The sequence below is a fragment of the Taudactylus pleione genome, unplaced genomic scaffold (genome assembly GCF_031769625.1).
Source record: "Taudactylus pleione unplaced genomic scaffold, aTauple2 ptg000624l, whole genome shotgun sequence".
Lineage (NCBI taxonomy): Eukaryota > Metazoa > Chordata > Amphibia > Anura > Myobatrachidae > Taudactylus > Taudactylus pleione.
Window position 1 is genome coordinate 1,014,848 of NW_028285026.1, and position 20,673 is coordinate 1,035,520.

At 44.6% G+C, this 20,673-nt stretch overlaps 1 protein-coding gene across 3 annotated transcripts in view; it reads left to right on the forward strand.

Annotated features, from left to right (window-relative positions):
* Positions 1 to 20,673, forward strand: part of LOC148479307 (von Hippel-Lindau disease tumor suppressor-like) — a 69,470-nt gene that overhangs the window by 8,842 nt on the left and 39,955 nt on the right. For 2 of the 3 annotated variants that reach the window (XM_088454645.1, XM_088454646.1), the window contains exon 1: positions 6,348 to 6,615. Coding sequence is in view for 1 of the 3 variants with exons in the window: in XM_088454648.1 (XP_088310774.1) it covers positions 5,754 to 5,766 (13 nt within the window). In the remaining 2 variants the exon portion in view is untranslated. Of the gene's footprint in view, positions 1 to 5,753; positions 5,767 to 6,347; positions 6,616 to 20,673 lie in introns of those variants that run through there. The other variant, XM_088454648.1, reaches the window with a different exon arrangement.

Sequence of the window (20,673 nt, forward strand, 5' to 3'; positions counted from 1 at the left end):
ATCCAGAGTGATCCCCGATGTCAAAGCATCTTTTTGGGGGTGTTAGGGTGATTTCCCCAAAAATCTGCGACGTTTTCGCTGATTTCACATTCGCCGGGTGCCGTTTTCGCCGATTTCATATTGAATACGGGTATAATCGGGGGCGAGCGCGATACTTTTTCGCCGGCAAAAGCTCCGATGTGCGGCGAAAACATCACCAACGAGGTTAACGTTTCATATTGAATACCCCTCTATGTCTTGAATTAACATGGTCAAATATTAATTATAGTAGTATCATCTACCACTAATCAAATATCAGATATATTTTTCACCATTTGAGTTATTTTTTTTTTCTTCCATACTACACATTGTTCCTCTTTATTTATATCTCCACATATGTACGAAAAATTCATACTTTTCCGGAGAACAACAAGAGAAGATACCAATTACACAACGAATAAACCTCTCTGAATAAGTATATATCTCTATTTTTATACCATTATTTTAAAACATCGGCGCCATCTTCTGCACCGACCATTTCCTTACAGATACCTCTGACAGACTCGTAATAGGTCCACGGATGCTGAGGCCGTGCGACCAGGTTCGTCGAATATTCTCTTGAAGGAGCAAATGAATGAGTCGTAATTGGACACAATGGGATCGGCCCGTTCCCAGAGGGGAGAAACCCAGTGCAAGGCCGTCCCGGACAACAAGGAAATAATGTAGGCCACTTTAGACCGTGGTGTTGGGTAGGTTTGTGGTAAACACTCAAAGTGAACTTCGCACTGGTTAATAAACGCACAACACCGTCGTGGATTTCCATCAAAGCGTTCCGGTGTAGCCAACTGGAGATGGGAACTCGGACTACCGGACCCAGTAGGCGGAGCTGGTGGGTTAGGTGGTGGTACCACTGCAGGCGATGGTAAAAGTGTTGCCAGAGAAGCTTGTATATTCATCAGTTGCCCAGAGAGCTCTTACAGATATTGACCCACTTGACGTTGGGCAATCTCTGGTTATCCACGTGAGTGTCTTAATCCTGTAGCGCACTTGCTGCCTGGGACCCGGAAGCTTCCATTTGGCCTGTGCAAACTGTCACGGACTCTGAGGAGATTTCCCCTGTTGGTAGGGTGAAAGCTGAGGTCCCGGGTTGAGGGAGGAACCGGAGGCGTGGGGCCTGAATATAAGATCTCCTCATCCACGGATGTCAGACGTTGACGAGACCAGTACAAAGGTGTGAAGTCTAACCAGCTGGGAGGTGTTCACCAGTGACCCGTCCAAGCGGGATATGGGCTTAGCTGCACCCAGCTGCCAGGTCGCGGTCCTTTGCACTGGTGTCTGATACTGTGGGAATAGAGTCAAATAAACAATGGCCCTGTAAATATACTTCTAGAAGAAGTAACACAGAGGGTGGAACCTAGGACTGGAATGCTGGAAGCCCAGGTATAATAAAGGATAAGTCCTTGTAAGTGAATAGGAACCTGACTTGCACACAGGCCCTGATTCAGAGCCGGACGCTCTGACAGAGCGCTCGCTCTGAATCAGGGCCGTCCTCTCTTTTTAGAGCGGCCTCCTGGTCGCTTGCATAGCTGTGGTTGACCACCCACAGCTATAGCGAGCAGCCAGGAAGATGGTCGCGATGGTCAAGACCATCGCGACCATTGGGCTTGCGACGAGACCCTTGCGGTAGGGTCTCGTTGCCGCAAGCCCAAGAGTGCTTTTGGCTCTGACAGAGCCGAGAGCACTCCCACTGACATCACTTGTGATGTCAGTGGGGCCGGCCCTAGACGGTAGGCGTTCCCATGGGAACGCCTGCGTCTGGGCAGCCATGCCCCCGGCCCGCCCACCAAAGGGGGCGTGCTGTCACTCAACATCGACAGCACGTCCCCTTTGTAGCGAGACCCGGAGCGACGGCTTGGCCGTCGCAATGGCCGTCGCAATCCGGGTCTCGCGCATGCGCACGACAGAGCCGGCTCCGTCGTGCGCACTGGGCCAACATCGACCCGCTTGCGAGCGGGTCTGAATCAGGCCCATAGGCTGGATGTTAATACACTGCTGCAGAGAGAGGCTGGAACTTGTCTTGCACACAGGCTGGATGTTAATACACAGTTGCAGAAAGAGGCTGGAACTTGATCACCAGTAAACAGGTGGACCTGGAACGAGGTAGCAGCAAGAATACACTGTTAGCAACAACGTTGCACAGGTAACTTCCTGTGATCCGGAGTCTGGCTTATCCCCTGCAGTAGCAGATCATTGGTGGACAGCGTCAGCTGACCAGCACCATGCTACCATTGGGTATGGAGTCATCAGGTGATGCAAACTGTCATGGCTGCGTCCATGACGGCAACCGCAGAAACCAGGCACGGAGCAATCCAAAGCAGATCACATGGCACTAGGCAGAATACTCAGCACGTACCCTCCGCTGCACCCGACGTCTGACCCCACGGGAGATCAGGGGAAGCTGGCGCAAAGTTGAGTAATGGCCGATCCTAGACCGCAACCTGACAATCTGTCCATGAGCTGCATCTCAAGAGAACGTGGGTCATGCAGCAAGACAACGACCCAGAGCACACAAGTCATTCTACCAAAAAATGGTTAAAGAAGAATATATGTAAAGTATTGGAATGGCCAAGTAAAAGTCCTGACCTTAACCCAATCGACATGTTGTGGAAGGAGCTGAAGCGAGCAGCTCATGGGAGGAAACCCACCAACACAACAGAGTTGAAGTTGTTTTGTACAGAGGAATGAGGTAAAATTTCTCCAAGCCGATGTTCAGGACTAATCAACAATTACTGGAAACGTTTAGCAGCAGTTATTGCTGGACATGGGGATCATACCAGATACTGAAAGCAAAGCTTCACATACTTTTGACACTCACAGATATGTGATATTGGATCGTTTTCCTCAATAAAAAATTAGCAGGTATATTTTTTTGTCTCATTTGTTTCTCTTTATCTACTTTTAGGACTTGTGTGAAAGCCTGAGGTAGTTTTAGGCCAAATTTTAGTAGAAATATAGAAAATTCTGAAGGGTTTACAAACTTTCAAGCACCACTGTAGGTATCACGACACAGCAATATGCACTGGCATGCTGCAACTCACAGTAACCAATCAGATTCTAGCTGGCATTTTTTCCTAGCACAGTTTAGAAAATGTAAACAAACATCTGATTGGGTGTTACAACACACCGTGTACATGGCCCATTTGATGAAATAATTCTGTATTTGATAATAGAGGAACATACAGTATTTACTAACCATCGCTGCTTGTAATCCCTGTTATGTTACTCAATCATCTCTTTTGCGCTTACATAAATCTGCCCTGGTTTCCTTGTCATGCACTTGGATCAGAAACCCTATTCCACATATCCACATAGGGAAATTCCAGCTGCCTGACATCACTTCGGATATCCTGTATGACTGGTTGGCACAAGAATATAGGAGGCTCTGGCCAGATATCGGCTGCATGTGTAGTTGTTGGGAATAATGGAGCACAACATGTCTTTTATAGGGCATGAACCATACAGACAGTAAAAACACCAGTAAGGTAGTACGTATCTATAAGGAGGCCGTCGTCTCAGACAGCAAAATAAAGGAAAATGATTTACAAAATGCCATTTTCTATAGTGCAAAAATGTAACTCAATGGAGATTTACATTGTCCTCATATGTGATATAATGTTTCATAAATTGTAATACTTATCTTTTATAGTGCTCCCAGCTTATACAGAAATTAGGTAGACAAGGGATGAAGGCGCCATTTGCCCCGGGAATCAGACTGGCGAGACATAAACTGGACTATTATATACTATTTGTCTTCTGAAAATAATTAGCTTTATGAAGCCCATGTTCCCTAGTTTAGCTGACATGACAATTCCTTCCAGGCAGTGTTTAACTTCTAAGTTATATTATTAATATGGAACTAAAAGAGTATTAAGAATCTCTTCATATGTCACTGTGCAGCTGTCAGTTACCCATCTTGTTACAACAGGTATAGTAGTACTGTGCAGCTGTCAGTTACCCATCTTGTTACAACAGGTATAGTAGTACTGTGCAGCTGTCAGTTACCCATCTTGTTACAACAGGTATAGTAGTACTGTGCAGCTGTCAGTTACCCATCTTGTTACAACAGGTATAGTAGTACTGTGCAGCTGTCAGTTACCCATCTTGTTACAACAGGTATAGTAGTACTGTGCAGCTGTCAGTTACCCATCTTGTTACAACAGGTATAGTAGTACTGTGCAGCTGTCAGTTACCCATCTTGTTACAACAGGTATAGTAGTACTATGCAGCTGTCAGTTACCCGTCTTGTTACAAGAGGTATAGTAGTACTGTGCAGCTGTCAGTTACCCTTCTTGTTACAACAGGTATAGTAGTACTGTGCAGCTGTCAGTTACCCATCTTGTTACAACAGGTATAGTAGTACTGTGCAGCTGTCAGTTACCCATCTTGTTACAAGAGGTATAGTAGTACTGTGCAGCTGTCAGTTGCCCATCTTGTTACAACAGGTATAGTAGTACTGTGCAGCTGTCAGTTACCCATCTTGTTACAACAGGTATAGTAGTACTGTGCAGCTGTCAGTTACCCATCTTGTTACAAGAGGTATAGTAGTACTGTGCAGCTGTCAGTTGCCCATCTTGTTACAACAGGTATAGTAGTACTGTGCAGCTGTCAGTTACCCATCTTGTTACAAGAGGTATAGTAGTACTGTGCAGCTGTCAGTTGCCCATCTTGTTACAAGAGGTATAGTAGTACTGTGCAGCTGTCAGTTACCCATCTTGTTACAACAGGTACAGTAGTACTGTGCAGCTGTCAGTTACCCATCTTGTTATTTATAACCAGTTATTTATATAGCGCACACATATTCCGCAGCGCTTTACAGAGAGTATCTGTCCACCGGCGTTGTCTGCGCCGGATGCTGACTACATCCCATAATAAGTGGTACTGTGCAGCTGTCAGTTACCTATCTTGGATACAGCTTGAATAGTAGTACTGTACATTTTCCTGTACAGAGAGAATATATAACAAGTATTGCATAAAGAAGTGGTACTGTGCAGCTGTGAGCTACCCATCTTAGATACAGCAGAAGTAGTAGTACTGTGCACCTGCCTATACAGACAGAACAGATAATTGGCATTGCATAAAGAAGTGGTACTGTGTAGCTGTCTATTACCCATCTTGTATACAGCAGGAATAGTAGTACTGTGCAGTTGCCTATACAGACAGAACAGATGATAGGTACTGCATATCAGGGCAGGCTCTAGGGGTGTTCGACCAGTGCGGTCACACAGTGGCGCCACCCGTAGAGGGCGCACCCCTCTCCAGCATCCCGATTTTATCGGGACAGTAATGTCCCGCTGTTCTACCCGTGGGCCGAAGTGGCCCGCGGGTGGTCAAATCGGGAGGTTGGGGACCCCCACCGCCGCAGCTGTGTGGCGGTGCCGGACCCCCAGAGTGTGAATGGATGGGTGGTACAGTCATTATCTTACGATATTTTGGCAGTCGGGGATCAAAGATTTCAAGTATAATTGTATAGGTGTGTACGCGCGTATCGGCACTGTGGTCGGGACTTCCGATCAGGAGTGAAGTCGATTGAACGGGATGTAGTTATGCGGTCTCAATACCGACATCGGAATCCCGACAAGGGACTTAAGATAGGTGCCGAAATAGGGACGCCTATCTTAATCCCGACGCCGGAACGCAGAAGGATGCCATCCCGAACGAGGTAAGTCCGGGGCACCCTTAGCGTTAGCTGCGGGGGAAAGGAGGGTTAGGTTTAGAGAGCGTAGCGGGGTTAGGTTTGGGGGGAGGGAGGTTAGAGTTAGGCACCCCTAGGGGGGAGGGTTAGGCACCCCTGGGGAGGTTAGGGTTAGGCACCACTAAGGGAGGGTTAGGGGGAGAGAGGGATAGGGTTAGGGTACTTACCTGCCCTGTCGGGATCTCCCTTCGGGCTGCCGGCGTCGGGATATGAACTTGCCGGGACTTCATACACATTCCGATTGAACCATCACATCAAAAGAGTGATCACAAAGGTGTCTACCCAGTTTAACAATAGATTGTTGACAATTATTCAGCAGCGTTATATATACAATGTGATATGGAAGCTCGCACTTGTGTAACACACAGGCTCCTAACTGCAAGTTGGGAGTATGCAGCTAGCACAGGCGTCCTGCTTCTCTCCAGCTGCTGTGGAACCACAATTACCAGCATGTCCTATCAGCCTGTAATGCAGAAGCTGGTCACCTGTCAGAACTGAATCTCATTGTTGTGCATTTCCTGTTTTACTGGTTGTATAACACCCAGGTAGCTGTAGAACTCAGCCCCCAGTTACAGAGAAGGAAGTTCCTGCTTGTTACAGGGCGTGTAAACTAGAGTGCCAGCTCCTACGGGAAGCATCTGGGGGGATCCCAGGGATTTGTGGCTGCAGGACTCAGCCCTGATGTGATGTGATGCCAATCCTGTTACATAAAGCAGGAAAGCAGAACCACACAGCTGGAGCAGACCCCTCCCTGGAGCCATACAGTAACACACTACGTACTGTGACTGACAGCTGATGTTACACCCAGGAATTATTACTCTTCTTCCAGATTTCACAGACTCTCTCTCACAAAGATTTCACCCAGCTACAGATCTGACAGGAAGGTAATGTATGCAATGCTATAGGGCACGTATCATTGTCAGAGGCTTGTGTAATGCTTGCTGCATACTGTGGCAGTGTCTGTATGTTTCTAAAGCTGCAGTTTGACATATGCACTGGATTTATAATCATTTATACCCCATAGAGAAACACATTTCTCTACACATTTGTGTTTATTTCTGTCAGGGGCAAAATATTCTAATAGCATGAAAAATAGCATAATGTACAGTTTTATTCAGAAAGTAGAGGCCATATAAGAACAGCGCTGGCCTGAACTCATAGAAAGATAACACAAAGAAACTTTTTTTTTTTAAAGTGTTTAATCTGTGCTGTATTTATAGGAGCGGTTGTGTGTCTTTAATAGTTTGATAATCTTAACAATTAAGGTGTAATTATCAGGGACGTAGGCAGAATTTTGTGGGCCCCTGCCTAAATGCTTCTAGAGGGACACCTGCCCGCAGCAGTTGTTAATGTTATGCCCCATAGTAGTGCTCTAGATATTATTATGCCCCATTGTAGTGCTCTAGATATTATTATGCCCCATAGTAGTGCCATAGTTATTGTTATTATTATTATTATCCTTTATTTATATGGCGCCACAAGTGTTCCGCAGCGCCTTACATAGTACATGTTGTTATGCTCTAGTCTAGTGCCATAGTTTATGTTATTCCCTATTCTAGTACCATAGTTATTGTTATGCCCCATAATAGTACCACAGTTAATGTTATGCCCCATTCTAGTGCCATAGTTATTCTTATATACTATAGTAGTGCCATAGTTATTGTTAGATCCTATAGTAGTGCCATAGTTATTGTTATATCCTATAGTAGTGCCATAGTTATTCTTATATCCTATAGTAGTGCCATAGCTATTGTTATATCCTATAGTAGTGCCATAGTTATTGTTATATCCTATAGTAGTGCCATAGTTATTCTTATATCCTATAGTAGTGCCATAGCTATTGTTATATCCTATAGTAGTGCCATAGTTATTGTTATATCCTATAGTAGTGCCATAGTTATTGTTATATCCTATAGTAGTGCCATAGTTATTCTTATATCCTATAGTAGTGCCATAGCTATTGTTATATCCTATAGTAGTGCCATAGTTATTGTTATATCCTATAGTAGTGCCATAGTTATTCTTATATCATATAGTAGTGCCATAGCTATTGTTATATCCTATAGTAGTGCCATAGTTATTGTTATATCCTATAGTAGTGCCATAGTTATTCTTATATCCTATAGTAGTGCCATAGTTATTGTTATATCCTATAGTAGTGCCATAGTTATTCTTATATCCTATAGTAGTGCCATAGCTATTGTTATATCCTATAGTAGTGCCATAGTTATTGTTATATCCTATAGTAGTGCCATAGTTATTCTTATATCCTATAGTAGTGCCATAGTTATTGTTATATCCTATAGTAGTGCCATAGTTATTGTTAGATCCTATAGTAGTGCCATAGTTATTGTTAGATCCTATAGTAGTGCCATAGTTATTGTTATATCCTATAGTAGTGCCATAGTTATTCTTATATCCTATAGTAGTGCCATAGTTATTGTTAGATCCTATAGTAGTGCCATAGTTAAAGTTATATCCTATAGTAGTGCCATAGTTATTGTTATATCCTATAGTAGTGCCATAGTTAAAGTTATATCCTATAGTAGTGCCATAGTTATTGTTATATCCTATAGTAGTGCCATAGTTATTGTTATATCCTATAGTAGTGCCATAGTTATTGTTATAATTAAAGTTATGCCCTAGTTATTGTTATGATCCATAGTAGTACCGTAGTTAATATTATGCCCCATAGTAGTTCTGTAGCTAATGTTATACCCCATACCCCATTCTAGTGCCATAGTTATTGTTATGCCCCATAGTAGTTCTGTAGATAATCTTATGCCCCATTCTAGTGTCATAGTTATTGTTATGCCTCATAATAGTACCATAGTTAATGTAATGCCCCATTCTAGTGCCATAGTTATTGTTATACCCCATAGTAGTACGGTAGATAATCTTATGCCCCATTCTAGTGTCATAGTTAATTTCGTGAACCATAGTAGTACCCCTAGTTAATTGTATGTCCTATGGTAATGCACTAGTTCATTTCATGCCCATAATAGTGCCCTAGTTAATGTAATGCCCTATAGTATACCCAATAGTAGTGGGTCATTCCATGCCAAATCATCACAAAAAAAGTAACTTTTCAACCCGACCTTCTCAGCTTTTTGTAATATTTAGCAGGATGATAGACGACATAAAGTAACTTTCATATGTAACATTTTAGCCCTCAGTGATACACGGTGTTCATGCTACAGGGTTGCACACATGACAAAAAAATGTAAATTTACGCTTGTAAGGTCAACTAAAACGAATCATAACTTCATGTTGGTCTTGTTTTGAAGCTAAAGACCAGAGTTTTCATAAAAAATTGTTTTATATTTAAATATTGACTCTTACATTTCAAGGTCACATGATTTGACCTTGGATATCTAAAAAGTGTATGTTTAATTTTTTGTACATAACGTATGTTATACACTGTCTTAAATACAATCTCTCTTTGATATAAGTTTCATTTCGGGAAGCCTTTGGGAACAGGAGTAAAATAAATATTAAGTACGGCAGTTCAACCCTTCTTGCACTAACCATGTAACTGGCAAGTTCAGACTTGTCTTGTAGGGGGTATATTTACTAAAGTGAGAATTTTTAGAAGTGGAGATGTTGCCCATAGCAACCAATCAGATTCTAGCTATTATCTTCTAGAAGGTGATAGTTATATGTTAATTAGAATCTGATTGGATGCTAAGGGCAACATTTTTCAAAACTCTCACTTTAGTAAATATACCCCGTAGTGTCTCTCTCTGTGTTCTAGGGATGCCCATCGATGGTACAATATACATCTATGGTGAACCATCAATGTTTTGCACCACTTGATGGCCACCGCTGCTGTGTGTCTGGCAAACCGCGGGCTAATAAAAAAAACCAGGAGGTGGGGCTTAGCGAACAGCCAGGGGGCGGGGCTAGTTTCTGTGTCATGAGCAGGAAAAAAAAACATCGGGTTCCACTTTGCCATCGATGGCAGAAAAGAATTGGCTCTCTGCCATCGATGGCAAAAACCATCGACCATCAGTAGTAAACCATCGACATTTGTAAACTATTGACGGTCAATGGCCATCCTTAATGTGTTCAGTCTGACTGCAGCTTCTGCATTGAGAACTAGTGATAGAAGGGACTAATACACTTTACCTAATACAGTTTGTCAGTGAGTACTGGTAGTGGTAGTTTTATCAAGAGCGTGACAAGTGGATAAAAATTACATTAAGGGCCGTATTCAATTAGCGGCGAAAAGTCGGAATCCGTGAAAAAGTATCGCGGATGACGTCATTTCGCCAGGCGGAAACTTTCCGCAGTATTAAAATTCAATGACTTTTCGCGTACGCAGAAGTCAATGCAATGTAATAGGTAAAAATAGCGAAAAAGTTTTGCCTATGAATAGCAAGCGGAAAAAAAATGCAGAATTGCGGTTTGGGGGAGCAAAAGTGCGGAAACCACTCTGCACCCTTGGGACAGCCCCCCAAAGGAAAACTGCGGAAAAAAAAACATAAAAAAAGAGAAACACCCCAAAAACTTATTTTGAAAAAGTAGCGAAATAGACTTTTGGGGGGGTCTGCAAGTATGGGGGGGTCGATGATTTTTTGATTGCAGGTGCTTGCTGAAGGTGCGTTTTTGACGTCACTTAAAACCTAACTTTAGCGAATTTAAAACCATGCTTGCACCCATTTTCAAGTACCCCAAACTTGGCAGGACTACTTATTTTCTCCCCAAAAAACTGCTTAATGCCATTCTTCACCACTTGTGCAAAAACGCTATATAGAGGCAATTGAAAGCACTTAAGTACCCCAAGTAGCTTCAGGGGGGCTAATCGGGGACATCTATACTGATCTCCAATGTTAGTGCATCTTTTGGGGGGTGTTAGGCTGATTTCCCCATCTCTGACAGCACTTTTCGCCTGTTTGAGTTTTGCCCGGACGCGTTTTCCCGTCCTTTGGAATTGAATACGGTGAATAGCAGAGGCGCGTGCGAAAACTTTTCCAAAACACGCGATGTAGGGGAAAATTCCAGCAGGCGGAAAAGTATCGCGGGTGTGAAACTAATTGAATACGGCCCCAAGTCTCAGTGCTGCAACCCTTTTGATATTAAAGGACACAGCAGCAGTAGAAAACAATGATCAGGCACAGGTTTCAAAGCTGGAATATGGAATAATGGCCCTCATTCAGAGCCGCACGCAAGCGGGCGCACGTACGTTAGGCGTACGTACAAAAATATTTAAATTCAATGGCTCGCTCGTATTTTCGTTCGCATCTAAAATTCCTCCCTAAACTCTGACGACCCCTCCTCTAACTAACGAGCGTACGAAATAGCGAGCGTACATCCCCGAAATGGCTTGAAAGGAACGCACGCACAAGTATAAACAGGAAGTGGCCTTGTCAGATGTCGATTACCTGCTCCTTTATTCTGCCTACCTCCATCAATCGTATCATGCCAATCAATGTATCAATTAGCTTAATTGTTTGTTTTTTTTCAACACAATGCAAGAAACTTTACTCTTGTCTGTGTTTGTGTTTACCCGCAGAATACGTACGGATGAAACATTCGCTTGTATTGTTTAAAAAACATGTGAACCACAATTAAACAATTGTACTATTGCTGTGTATCCCCGCATATTTCCCTGGGTTCATTTCTTTATTTAAATTTGCTTACGCATGTCACTGCATCAAGCCTATCCTAACTCTCCATAGATTTCTGGCCCTGTCGAACACATGACTCATACACTAACCAATAAAATTGCTCCTGTTAATTTCCAAAATACATTAGCCAATCAGAAAATTTTTACACACTTTATCAAAAATGATTTTTAAGAAAAACACCATTGCCATCATGAGAGCCTCCGCATTCACCAGGCGTGAGCTGCTGGTGCTTACGGAGGTCATGGATCGCCGGATCACCAGCCAGCCAGAACCCATGACCAACCGGCAGAAGCGCTCCGCGTATGCGGAGGTACGGTCCCGCCTGCGGTCCTTTGGATCACGCCGCAACATCGGGCAGCTGGAGCGCAGGTGGTCCGACCTGCAACGGCGAACGCCCCGCTTGCTGGCATGCTTTCGCATGCAGATCCTGGCAAGTAAGTGTTATGTATTGTGGTTTTAATGTTTGTGTTTGTGGGGCAAACTGCGTGTGCATGTTTTCCTGTCTGTTCTATTTATTATTTGTACTCATATCTGCGTGTGCATGTTTTCCTGTCTGTTCTATTTATTATTTGTACTCATATCTGCGTCTGCATGTTTTCCTGTCTGTTCTATTTATTATTTGTACTCATATCTGCGTCTGCATGTTTTCATGTCTGTTCTATTTATTATTTGTACTCATATCTGCGTCTGCATGTTTTCCTGTCTGTTCTATTTATTATTTGTACTCATATCTGCGTCTGCATGTTTTCCCTCTTTTTATGAATTTTTAATTCTACTGCTATTTTTTTTTGTTTGTTTTTGTTTTTTGTTTTTTTTGTTTGTTTGGCCGGATTTGTCCATAAACTAAACGCAATTTATTTGACATATTTTAGGGGGACAGCCAAGACTCCGCCGTCAACGTCGGCGTTCCCGCCCACTCTCCCCAACCCCCAGCCAACACTCCACCCCAAATCTTTCGCCTATTCCCCACTCCTCCCCATCCTTCCCAGACCCTCTCCCGGAAATGTCGGGACTCCTTCCCCTCCGTCCCACTTCCCCCTCTCCTCCACCCACCCCTCTTCCAATTACCCCCTCCCCGGAGTCCTGCATAACTCCGCCCCATTCTTTGGGGAATGACGGATCCTCCGAGGAGGATCATGGAGGTTTTGCCGGAGCTCCCGATTTGTTTCCCGGTATGTTTTTTATTATTTTTTTTTAAAGCACAAACTGTTTGTATGTAATCATGTGTCGTGCCTTTCTTCGTGTTTTTGTGGCTTGACTTTTGTTGATTGTGAAGGTTTGCCTTTACCTCTTCCTGGTGATTTAAGCATACACATATCATACCTGTGGGAATTTGTACCTAGGCCTTGTATTTTTGCCAGCCCACCCTTTTTATTTATGTTTTTGGGTTTAGGAGTGATTAGTTTTTTAATTAATGTTTTTCTGTGGAGTCCCTATTGTTGTATTAACCCACACACTTTTCTCACCCACAGAGGAACAGAGGCGTCGGCAAGAGGTGGCGGATGTTGTGGGGCAGATGCGCCACCATGTAATCGGCCTTCTGGTGGCCCTCGACCGGCTGTCTGGCCTCCTTCGGCATTAGTTTTTTTTTTTTTGTTGTATTTTCCCAATAAAATTTTAAAGACAAATATACGTTGTGGCTCATTTTTAAAAACCAAAACCAAGATAGTTTAGCCTGACATAAGTTCCTGCAAGGATTTCCCTTTTTTAAAAGTTAGATTGTGTTTTGTCTTTGTATGTCAAACAGACACCAGAAACACATAACAGTAACAATGTCATTTCCCTTTTTGGGTGTAGTGTCAATTTCAGATTTCTACATTTTCCAGGTTCCTACTTGGTGCGCAAGCTGCTTAGGCCAATCTTACAAATCCCAAGGTTGGGCCAGGCTTCCTTTTGGTGTGGATTGGAAAGCTGAAAACATATTTCAGTTTTGCTCATCTGGCGTCAGTACTGGTTTACCCCTTAGTCAAATGTAACTTGTGTTAACCTGGTTACACTTGCTGTTAACGTCCCAAAAAAGGAAGACCATTTCACTCTTCAAACATTTATTCACCACATAACAGAGAAAACAAAGTGGTCACTCCCAAAAAAAATACACAGTGATAAATTCAAATACAACACATACCAAGAAAAAAATAAATAAAAACACAAAATCAAGAACTGGTTGACGAAGGACCATGCCAACATGATTCCACAAACATGGCGTTGCGATATGGGTTCCAGAATATATGCCCAAAAGGACCAGATCCAGGTTTGGTAAGGGTAGCAGGAAGTAGTGAGCGTTGGAGTGCCAAAGATTATGTGAACAAACAGAAGATGGTGAGAAAATTAAAAATAAATTAGATGTTTGCCAAAAAAAACAAACACATTAGGTATAAACACTGGAGTTTTGAACAAACTTACCTAAAAAATCTGGCCACCACATCATCGCGTATGGCCCCCCCACATACTGACCTTCGACCAACCTCGGGGGGGCCATCCTCAGGTAAGGCATCCTCTGGCTGCATTGGGACACCACTCCTTATGGCAATGTTGTGAAATATCCCACACAGGACCACAATTTTAGACACCATATCCGGCACATACATGAGCTCGCCACCAGAGCGGTGGAGGCATCTGAATCGGCCTTTTAAAAGGCCGATACAGCGCTCCACCACTTGCCTGGTGGCTGTAAGTGCGGAATTATACGCACTTTGTGGCCCTGGTGTGGGAGCCAAATAAGGAGTGAGCAGCCAGGACATGCAAGGGTATCCACTGTCTCCTGTGAACAAAAATAGACCACATCAGGAACACTGTGTATCAAGCTTAACATTGTTATGTACTAAAGGTCTCCACTTACCCAGAAGCCACGCATCACCAGCTTGTAGGTTGGTTAATTTCTGCCATATCCCTGATTGCCGGATGACGAAGGAGTCATGAGCACTTCCGGGTAATTTAGCATTCAGGGACAGGATCTGGAGGGAGGCATCACATACCACCATTACATTCAGGGAGTGATAGTGTTTCCTGTTTCTAAATATGGCCTCCAGCCGTGCTGGAGGCTGAAGTGGTATGTGAGTACCATCCACAACCCCTATGATGTGTGGGAAGCCAGCTATTTGGTAAAAATTGGCCTTGGCCACACTAAGGGCACCCATATCCAAAGGCATTTTAATAAAATGATGGAGGTGCTTGAAAAGTGCCTCCATCACTGCCCTCAGGATCCGGGAAAAGGAGGATTGGGAGATGCCCGCCACTATTCCGACCGTTGTTTGAAACGATCCTGAGGCACAGAAATGTAACACCGCCATAAATTGCGTCAGTGGTGGTATTGCTGTTGGACTGTCAATTTGCCGCTCAAGATCACTTTCTATTAATGAGAGAGTGTCTATGATGATTTTGGGAGGTAGACGGTAGCGTCTTAAAACCTCATCATCGGGCATTCCAAAAAGGGTGACACGTGTTCGAAATATCTGGGGCCTTGCATGCCTACGATGCCTACGCCTGGGACGAGTTTGAGGTTGGTCGTCTTCCGGGAGCAGGGCCAGAACAATTCGCCCCAGATCTACCTGAAATTCAAAGTTTACAATGTAAGGCTTTTGACCCACCCCAAAAGTAAGAAAAAACAACTTAGCTTTCTGATACCATCCATAGCTGCTTACATGCCGGGGTATTGTCATGATACGTATAAACTGTAAAAAAGGCAACAATGAGACGTCAAAAATTTAAAGGGTTTTTTTTTTGGTTAAAAATTGTTGCAAGCCAACACAGAAAATAACGGAAAAACACATTTGGCCATCGATGAAAACTACATTGCACACCGTACGTCAAATAGGGTTCAAATGGACCCAAAAAATGGAAAAGGGAAAAGCAAAACTGGATTATATGATGAATAAGCCGTCCAAAATGCGGTAAATTATTCGCAAATGCAAGTCACTACACCAACAGTCAAAAATGCGGTAAATTATTCGCAAATGCAAGTCACTACACCAACAGTCAAAAATGCAGTAATTCATTCGCAAATGCAAGGCGCTACACCAACAGTCAAAAATGCCGTAATTCATTCGCAAATGCAAGACAAAAAATGGACTTACCCAACTCGAATATATAAGATGTCCTCAAAAAACTTCTTTGGGTCCGAAAACAAAAAAAAACTAAAAAAGATGAAATGAGTGTTAAACAAATTAACTAACCACAAAACAGAAGAATACACCAATTGGCCACAAATTTGAATGCACAAAACTTACCAAATCAGGAAAGGATGTTGAAAAAATGAAAAAAATGCGAACGGAAAAACCAAAGAAATGTAGCAAAAACAAACAAAAAAACAACTCTCCAAAATCCTCCAAACGCAACCAACCAACCAAATCCAAACCACTTAACCAACAACACTCCAACAACCCCACCTCGAATCCACACACACCAAGCCATAAATAGTGTTTATTTTCCCGCACAAATTAAGGATGAATCATAGGGACGCACAATCAATGATGCGGCCGCAAACTAACGACGCATGTATAAATACGTCACGAAATCACATAGAATTTCTGGATGATTTCATGCTGGAAGCAGAGACATGGCTTCAAACCAGGGAAACAATGGTCAAAATTGCGGCGGTAAGGCCTTCATGCATTTTGTGTCAATGAGTATTTTAAAACATAATATTGTGCAAGTTGTGAAGTGGCTAAATCTGCATATTTACCCAAATAGGTGAGGAGGATGACATGGAAGAGACTGCTGGCCCCAGTCAACCCGCCAAAGCTGCAAAAAAAAAAAGGCAGCCACATTTCACAAGCAAGGAGATGGAGGTTTTGATCCAGAAGTGCGTTGACATCCTGCCCCAGGCAGCCAGGAATATGAGCCAAAGCCAGAAGTTGAGAATGTGGGAGGAGGTCGCCGTTGCTGTCAATAGGGTGGGTGATTATGTCCGTCTAGCCCGGGATGTCAAACGGCGGTAAGTAAACACTTTCCCATCCTATAAACAAACCCCATTGTAAAAAAAGGATAATGGTTCCAAATTCATTCCACAGATGGGCAGACTTCAAATATCGTCTAAAACAAAAACTTGCCGACAGGGCTAGGCATGCAAGGGGGACAGGTGGGGGTCCCACCCCTGTGTCATTGGAGTTGACAGACTTAGAAGAGATGGCACAGGGGTGTGTGCAGGCTGTGGAGGTGTTTGGCGTGTCCAACATGGATACGGACATGCCAGACTTTGCGGCTCCTCATGTTGGCCAAGGTAAGTCTTGTGATGTCACCAACTCAGAAATGCTATTGTGCCAATATGTAGATTCTAATGTGAGTCTTTTCTCCAATTTCCTAACAGAGACAGAGGCGGATGAGTCTGCTCCAGAGGGGAGCCTTGGCCGCAGAATTTCTGCTGACTCTGCAGGGGAGGAACCAGTACATCCGGCTGAGGACCCTGCAGAAGCCAGTCCAGGGCGTGCCCCCTCGCAGGCAGTGGGCCTCCTCACAGAACTCAATTTTAAATCGGATTGCCATACGGAGATTCTGCAGAGGATGGACGCCAGTCTGATACGGGTGGCTGAGGCCCTGGAGCAAAATGCTGCGGCCAACGTGACCATTGCTCAGGCCCTGGCGGAAAATACCAGGGCCAACATCCGCATCGCCGATGCCCTGGAGCAGCTCGTTCGCCAGCACATGGTGGAGCCGACCTCCCTTCCTGCCGGAACATCCGGATCCTCTACCTCTGGCACAACATCAGGCAATCCTCCAAATGTGCCTAGCCCTGTGCCTAGTCCAGAGGCCACAACATCTGCCTCTGGACAGGCCAGCCCGATGGCATCCCGGACCCGGTCTGGCGCCCACCCTCACCCAGCCAAACGGGCGAGAAAACGGTGACAGCAATGGCGACTTTTCCGACTTTCCTTCTGTGCTTGGCTCATATTCCTTTCTGGTCAAAACTTCCCTCTCCTTTCTTGTGAAATGTTTTTAAATTTTGTATTTACGATTATGTTAGTAGTTATGTTTTTTTTTTTTTTTGATCAAATATCTTGGCCACAAAAAAAGGCAATACAATATTATGCCAATTTGTTTGTGTGTAAACAATAAATTTAAAAAAAAAAACTGAGATTGTATTGTGACATTATTGTACAAATGGGTTACATTTAATCCTGGCCTTAAACGCAAAAACTGACCCTCTTTTGTTAAAAAAAAGGCCTCTTTAAGGAACGTTTAAAAAAACACATAGCGATGCAAATTCCACAGTAAACCAAAAAAAAGGGGAGCTAATTAAAAGATGATGACATTATTTTTACAATAGGCCATAACCACCAAATTGTGGCCAAAATAAAAGCCCAAAAATGTACGCTAATTGATTGTGTAATCATGACATTAGCAGCTCTGATTTCCACCTGCGTACGCTTTTGTGCTATCCCAATAAACTGCTTTCCAAACACATACCAAGCCGGATTTCAATCCAACACTAATTACTTTACTGACCAGCCGCGATTAATCGCTGCACCATCGTGGAGTCCCGGGACGGAGGAGAAGGCCATCGCCAATGTGGTCGAGTAATCCTGACCCTAAGCTGTGCGAGCATTTTGAAGGGAAAGCGGATGTTTCAGTGACGTATGAGACGGTCCGAACACATTTGACGTTCGCATCTGCTAATGTATGTACGCCCCAAAAACGCTTCGCCACGCCTGCGTTTTGTCATCTCCACCCCCGTCAACACCCAAAAACGCCCTGTTCTGTCAATCACATTTGACATGTCACTTCCTGTACGCTATTTTAGGAACGAGAGAAAAAAAGCTCGCAATCTGCCGTACGCACATGCGCGGTGTAACACCGACGCATGCGCGGTTAGTCAACATCGGAACGCAACGAGCGTACTGTTGTTAACGTGCGGCTCTGAATGAGGGCCAATATCCTTTCCTATAACTTTTGCCATTTTTACAGCTTTCTTTTTGCAAGTTTTCTTCTTTCATTCTTTTCCTCCTGATAGGTGATGCCCCCACACTGCAGAACTTTCATTTAATGACTGCAAAGCTGATTAAGGGCCTGATTCAGAACCGGACGCTATGCTGCACTTGCTCGCATTGAGCGATTTTTCGCAATCTGCGTATGCGTATGAGTCGCAATGCGCGTGCGCGAACCTGTCATTGCGATGGGAAAGTGCTCGCCCATAGCCCGCAGTCGGGCCGCTATTTTGAGTGACAGATAGTGCCGTTTGTGGGTGGTAACAGGGGAAGGTGCTTGAAAACGGGGGGTGTGGATGTGCGAATGCAGGCGTGCCTGACCGTCAGAACGGCGTTTAATGGGTGTGCATACTTAGCAAAGTAGCGTCATTACACACGTGACAGGGATGCTCGCCATGTTGTGGTAGGAAAAGGCTACCACAAGCGCTGCGAGCAGCTCCGATGGCTCTCGATGTTCCCGATTAATCCTACAACTGCCGGAGATGACGTGTGTTGCGAGTGGCAAAGGGGCGTCTTTATACAGGTGCGAGCGCATAGTGCGGCCGCTCGCTATTACTTAAATAGCCGGCCCCTTTTAGCCAAATAGCGTCCGGGTCTGAATCAGGCCCTCAGTCCTGTATGTTACCACTTCTGTGTAACTTTCCTCATCCATTGATGTGCTTGGTCCTTCCTCAGCAGTTAAAGAATCCTTTTTCATTTCTTTCCTACAGTTATCACAATCATTTGATCACTTTGACACGTGACTGTATTTTAATCCATGGTAGAATCTTCCTTAATTGTTTTCCACTGCTGCTATGTCCTTTAATATCAAATGGGTTGCAGCACTGAGCCCTAATGTACTTATTATCCATTTGTCATCAAACTGCCACTATTCACTGATAAACTGTATTAGATAAACCAGAGGTTCCCAAACACGGTCCTCAAGGCACCCAAACAGTCCAGGTTTTAGAGATATCCATGGTTGAGCACAGGTGGTTAAGTCAAACTGACTGAGGGCCTGATTCAGAGCCGGACGCTATTTGCGGTCGTTCGTTCTAAAAAAAGGGGTGGCTATTCAATTGAGCCGTTCGCTCATTGCGGTCTGTTCACGCCTATAAGTCTGAACGAGCGAACAAAACATGCGGACGTTTATTTGATAAAAACGCCCCCTGGCCGCTCGCATCCTACGTCATGTCCGCTATTTATTAGAATAATCGAGTACATCGAACAGCGTATGAACTGCTCGCTATTCTTGTGGTTCGTTTTTCCTACCACTATATTGCGAGCAGTTCTGACTATAAAACAACCAAGCGACGTGGTCGCAGACGCTGCTTTATTAATTATGCACACCCATAAAACGCCCGTTTTGACCTTTAAGCACGCCTGCGTTCTGATCTCCACTCCCCGTTTTCAAGCACCTTCCACTGTTACCACCCACATACGCCTCCTCCTGTCACTCAAAGTAGCAGGCATTCGCTATATAGCGAACAAACGAGTTTCGGCCACACTGACTGGTTCGCGCATGCGTATTACAAACCGTACGCATGCGCAGATGGGCGAACATCGCTCGGAACGAGCGTACTGCCGCTTACGAGCGGCTCTGAATCAGGCCCTGAGGTACTAATTAAGTCACCTGTGGTCAAGCATGGATAGCCTTAAAACCTGGACTGTTAGGGTGTCCTGAGGACTGAGGGCCTGATTCAGAGCCCGACGCCATGGGAACGCCTCCGTCTGGGCAGCCACGCCCCCAGCCCATCCACCAAAGGGGGCGTGCTGCTGTCACTCAACATCAACAGCACGCCCCCTTTGGTACGAGACCCGGAGTGACGGCTTGGCCGTCGCTATCCGGGTCTCGCACATGCGCACGACGGAGCCAGCTCTGTCGTGCACATGCGCACTGGGCCACTATCGACCCGCTTGCGAGCGATTAGCGCTCGCGAGCGGGTCTGAATCAGGCCCTGAGTTTGGGAACCTCTGAGATAAACTGTCTTAGGGCCTGATCAGCAAGGAACGCACGGATGCAGACGCACGCGCCCGTCCGCTCCGAGAATATGCTAATCAGTGCATGCGCACGGAGACCGCAGCACAAGATGCAGACGCCCAGCCCCACACTAAGCCGCCCATCTCCTTTTACTCGCAGCCTGATCAGTACGCAAGATAGCATAAACATCGGTAACATTGAGAACCATCGACTCATTAGCATAATAGTGGTTGACCTGACCTGCCGCAGGATTTTGTCCGCTTCCTGTGTACAGCTTACGGTATGGCTGCGTAATCTGCCTTAATTATGCATGCCCCTATAACGGCGATATAACGCCTGCGTTCGTCTGACCACCCCTCGTCACCACCCACAAACGGCACTACCTGTCAATCAATATCGGAGGGGTCTGCGTACACACTGCGTGTAGTCTGC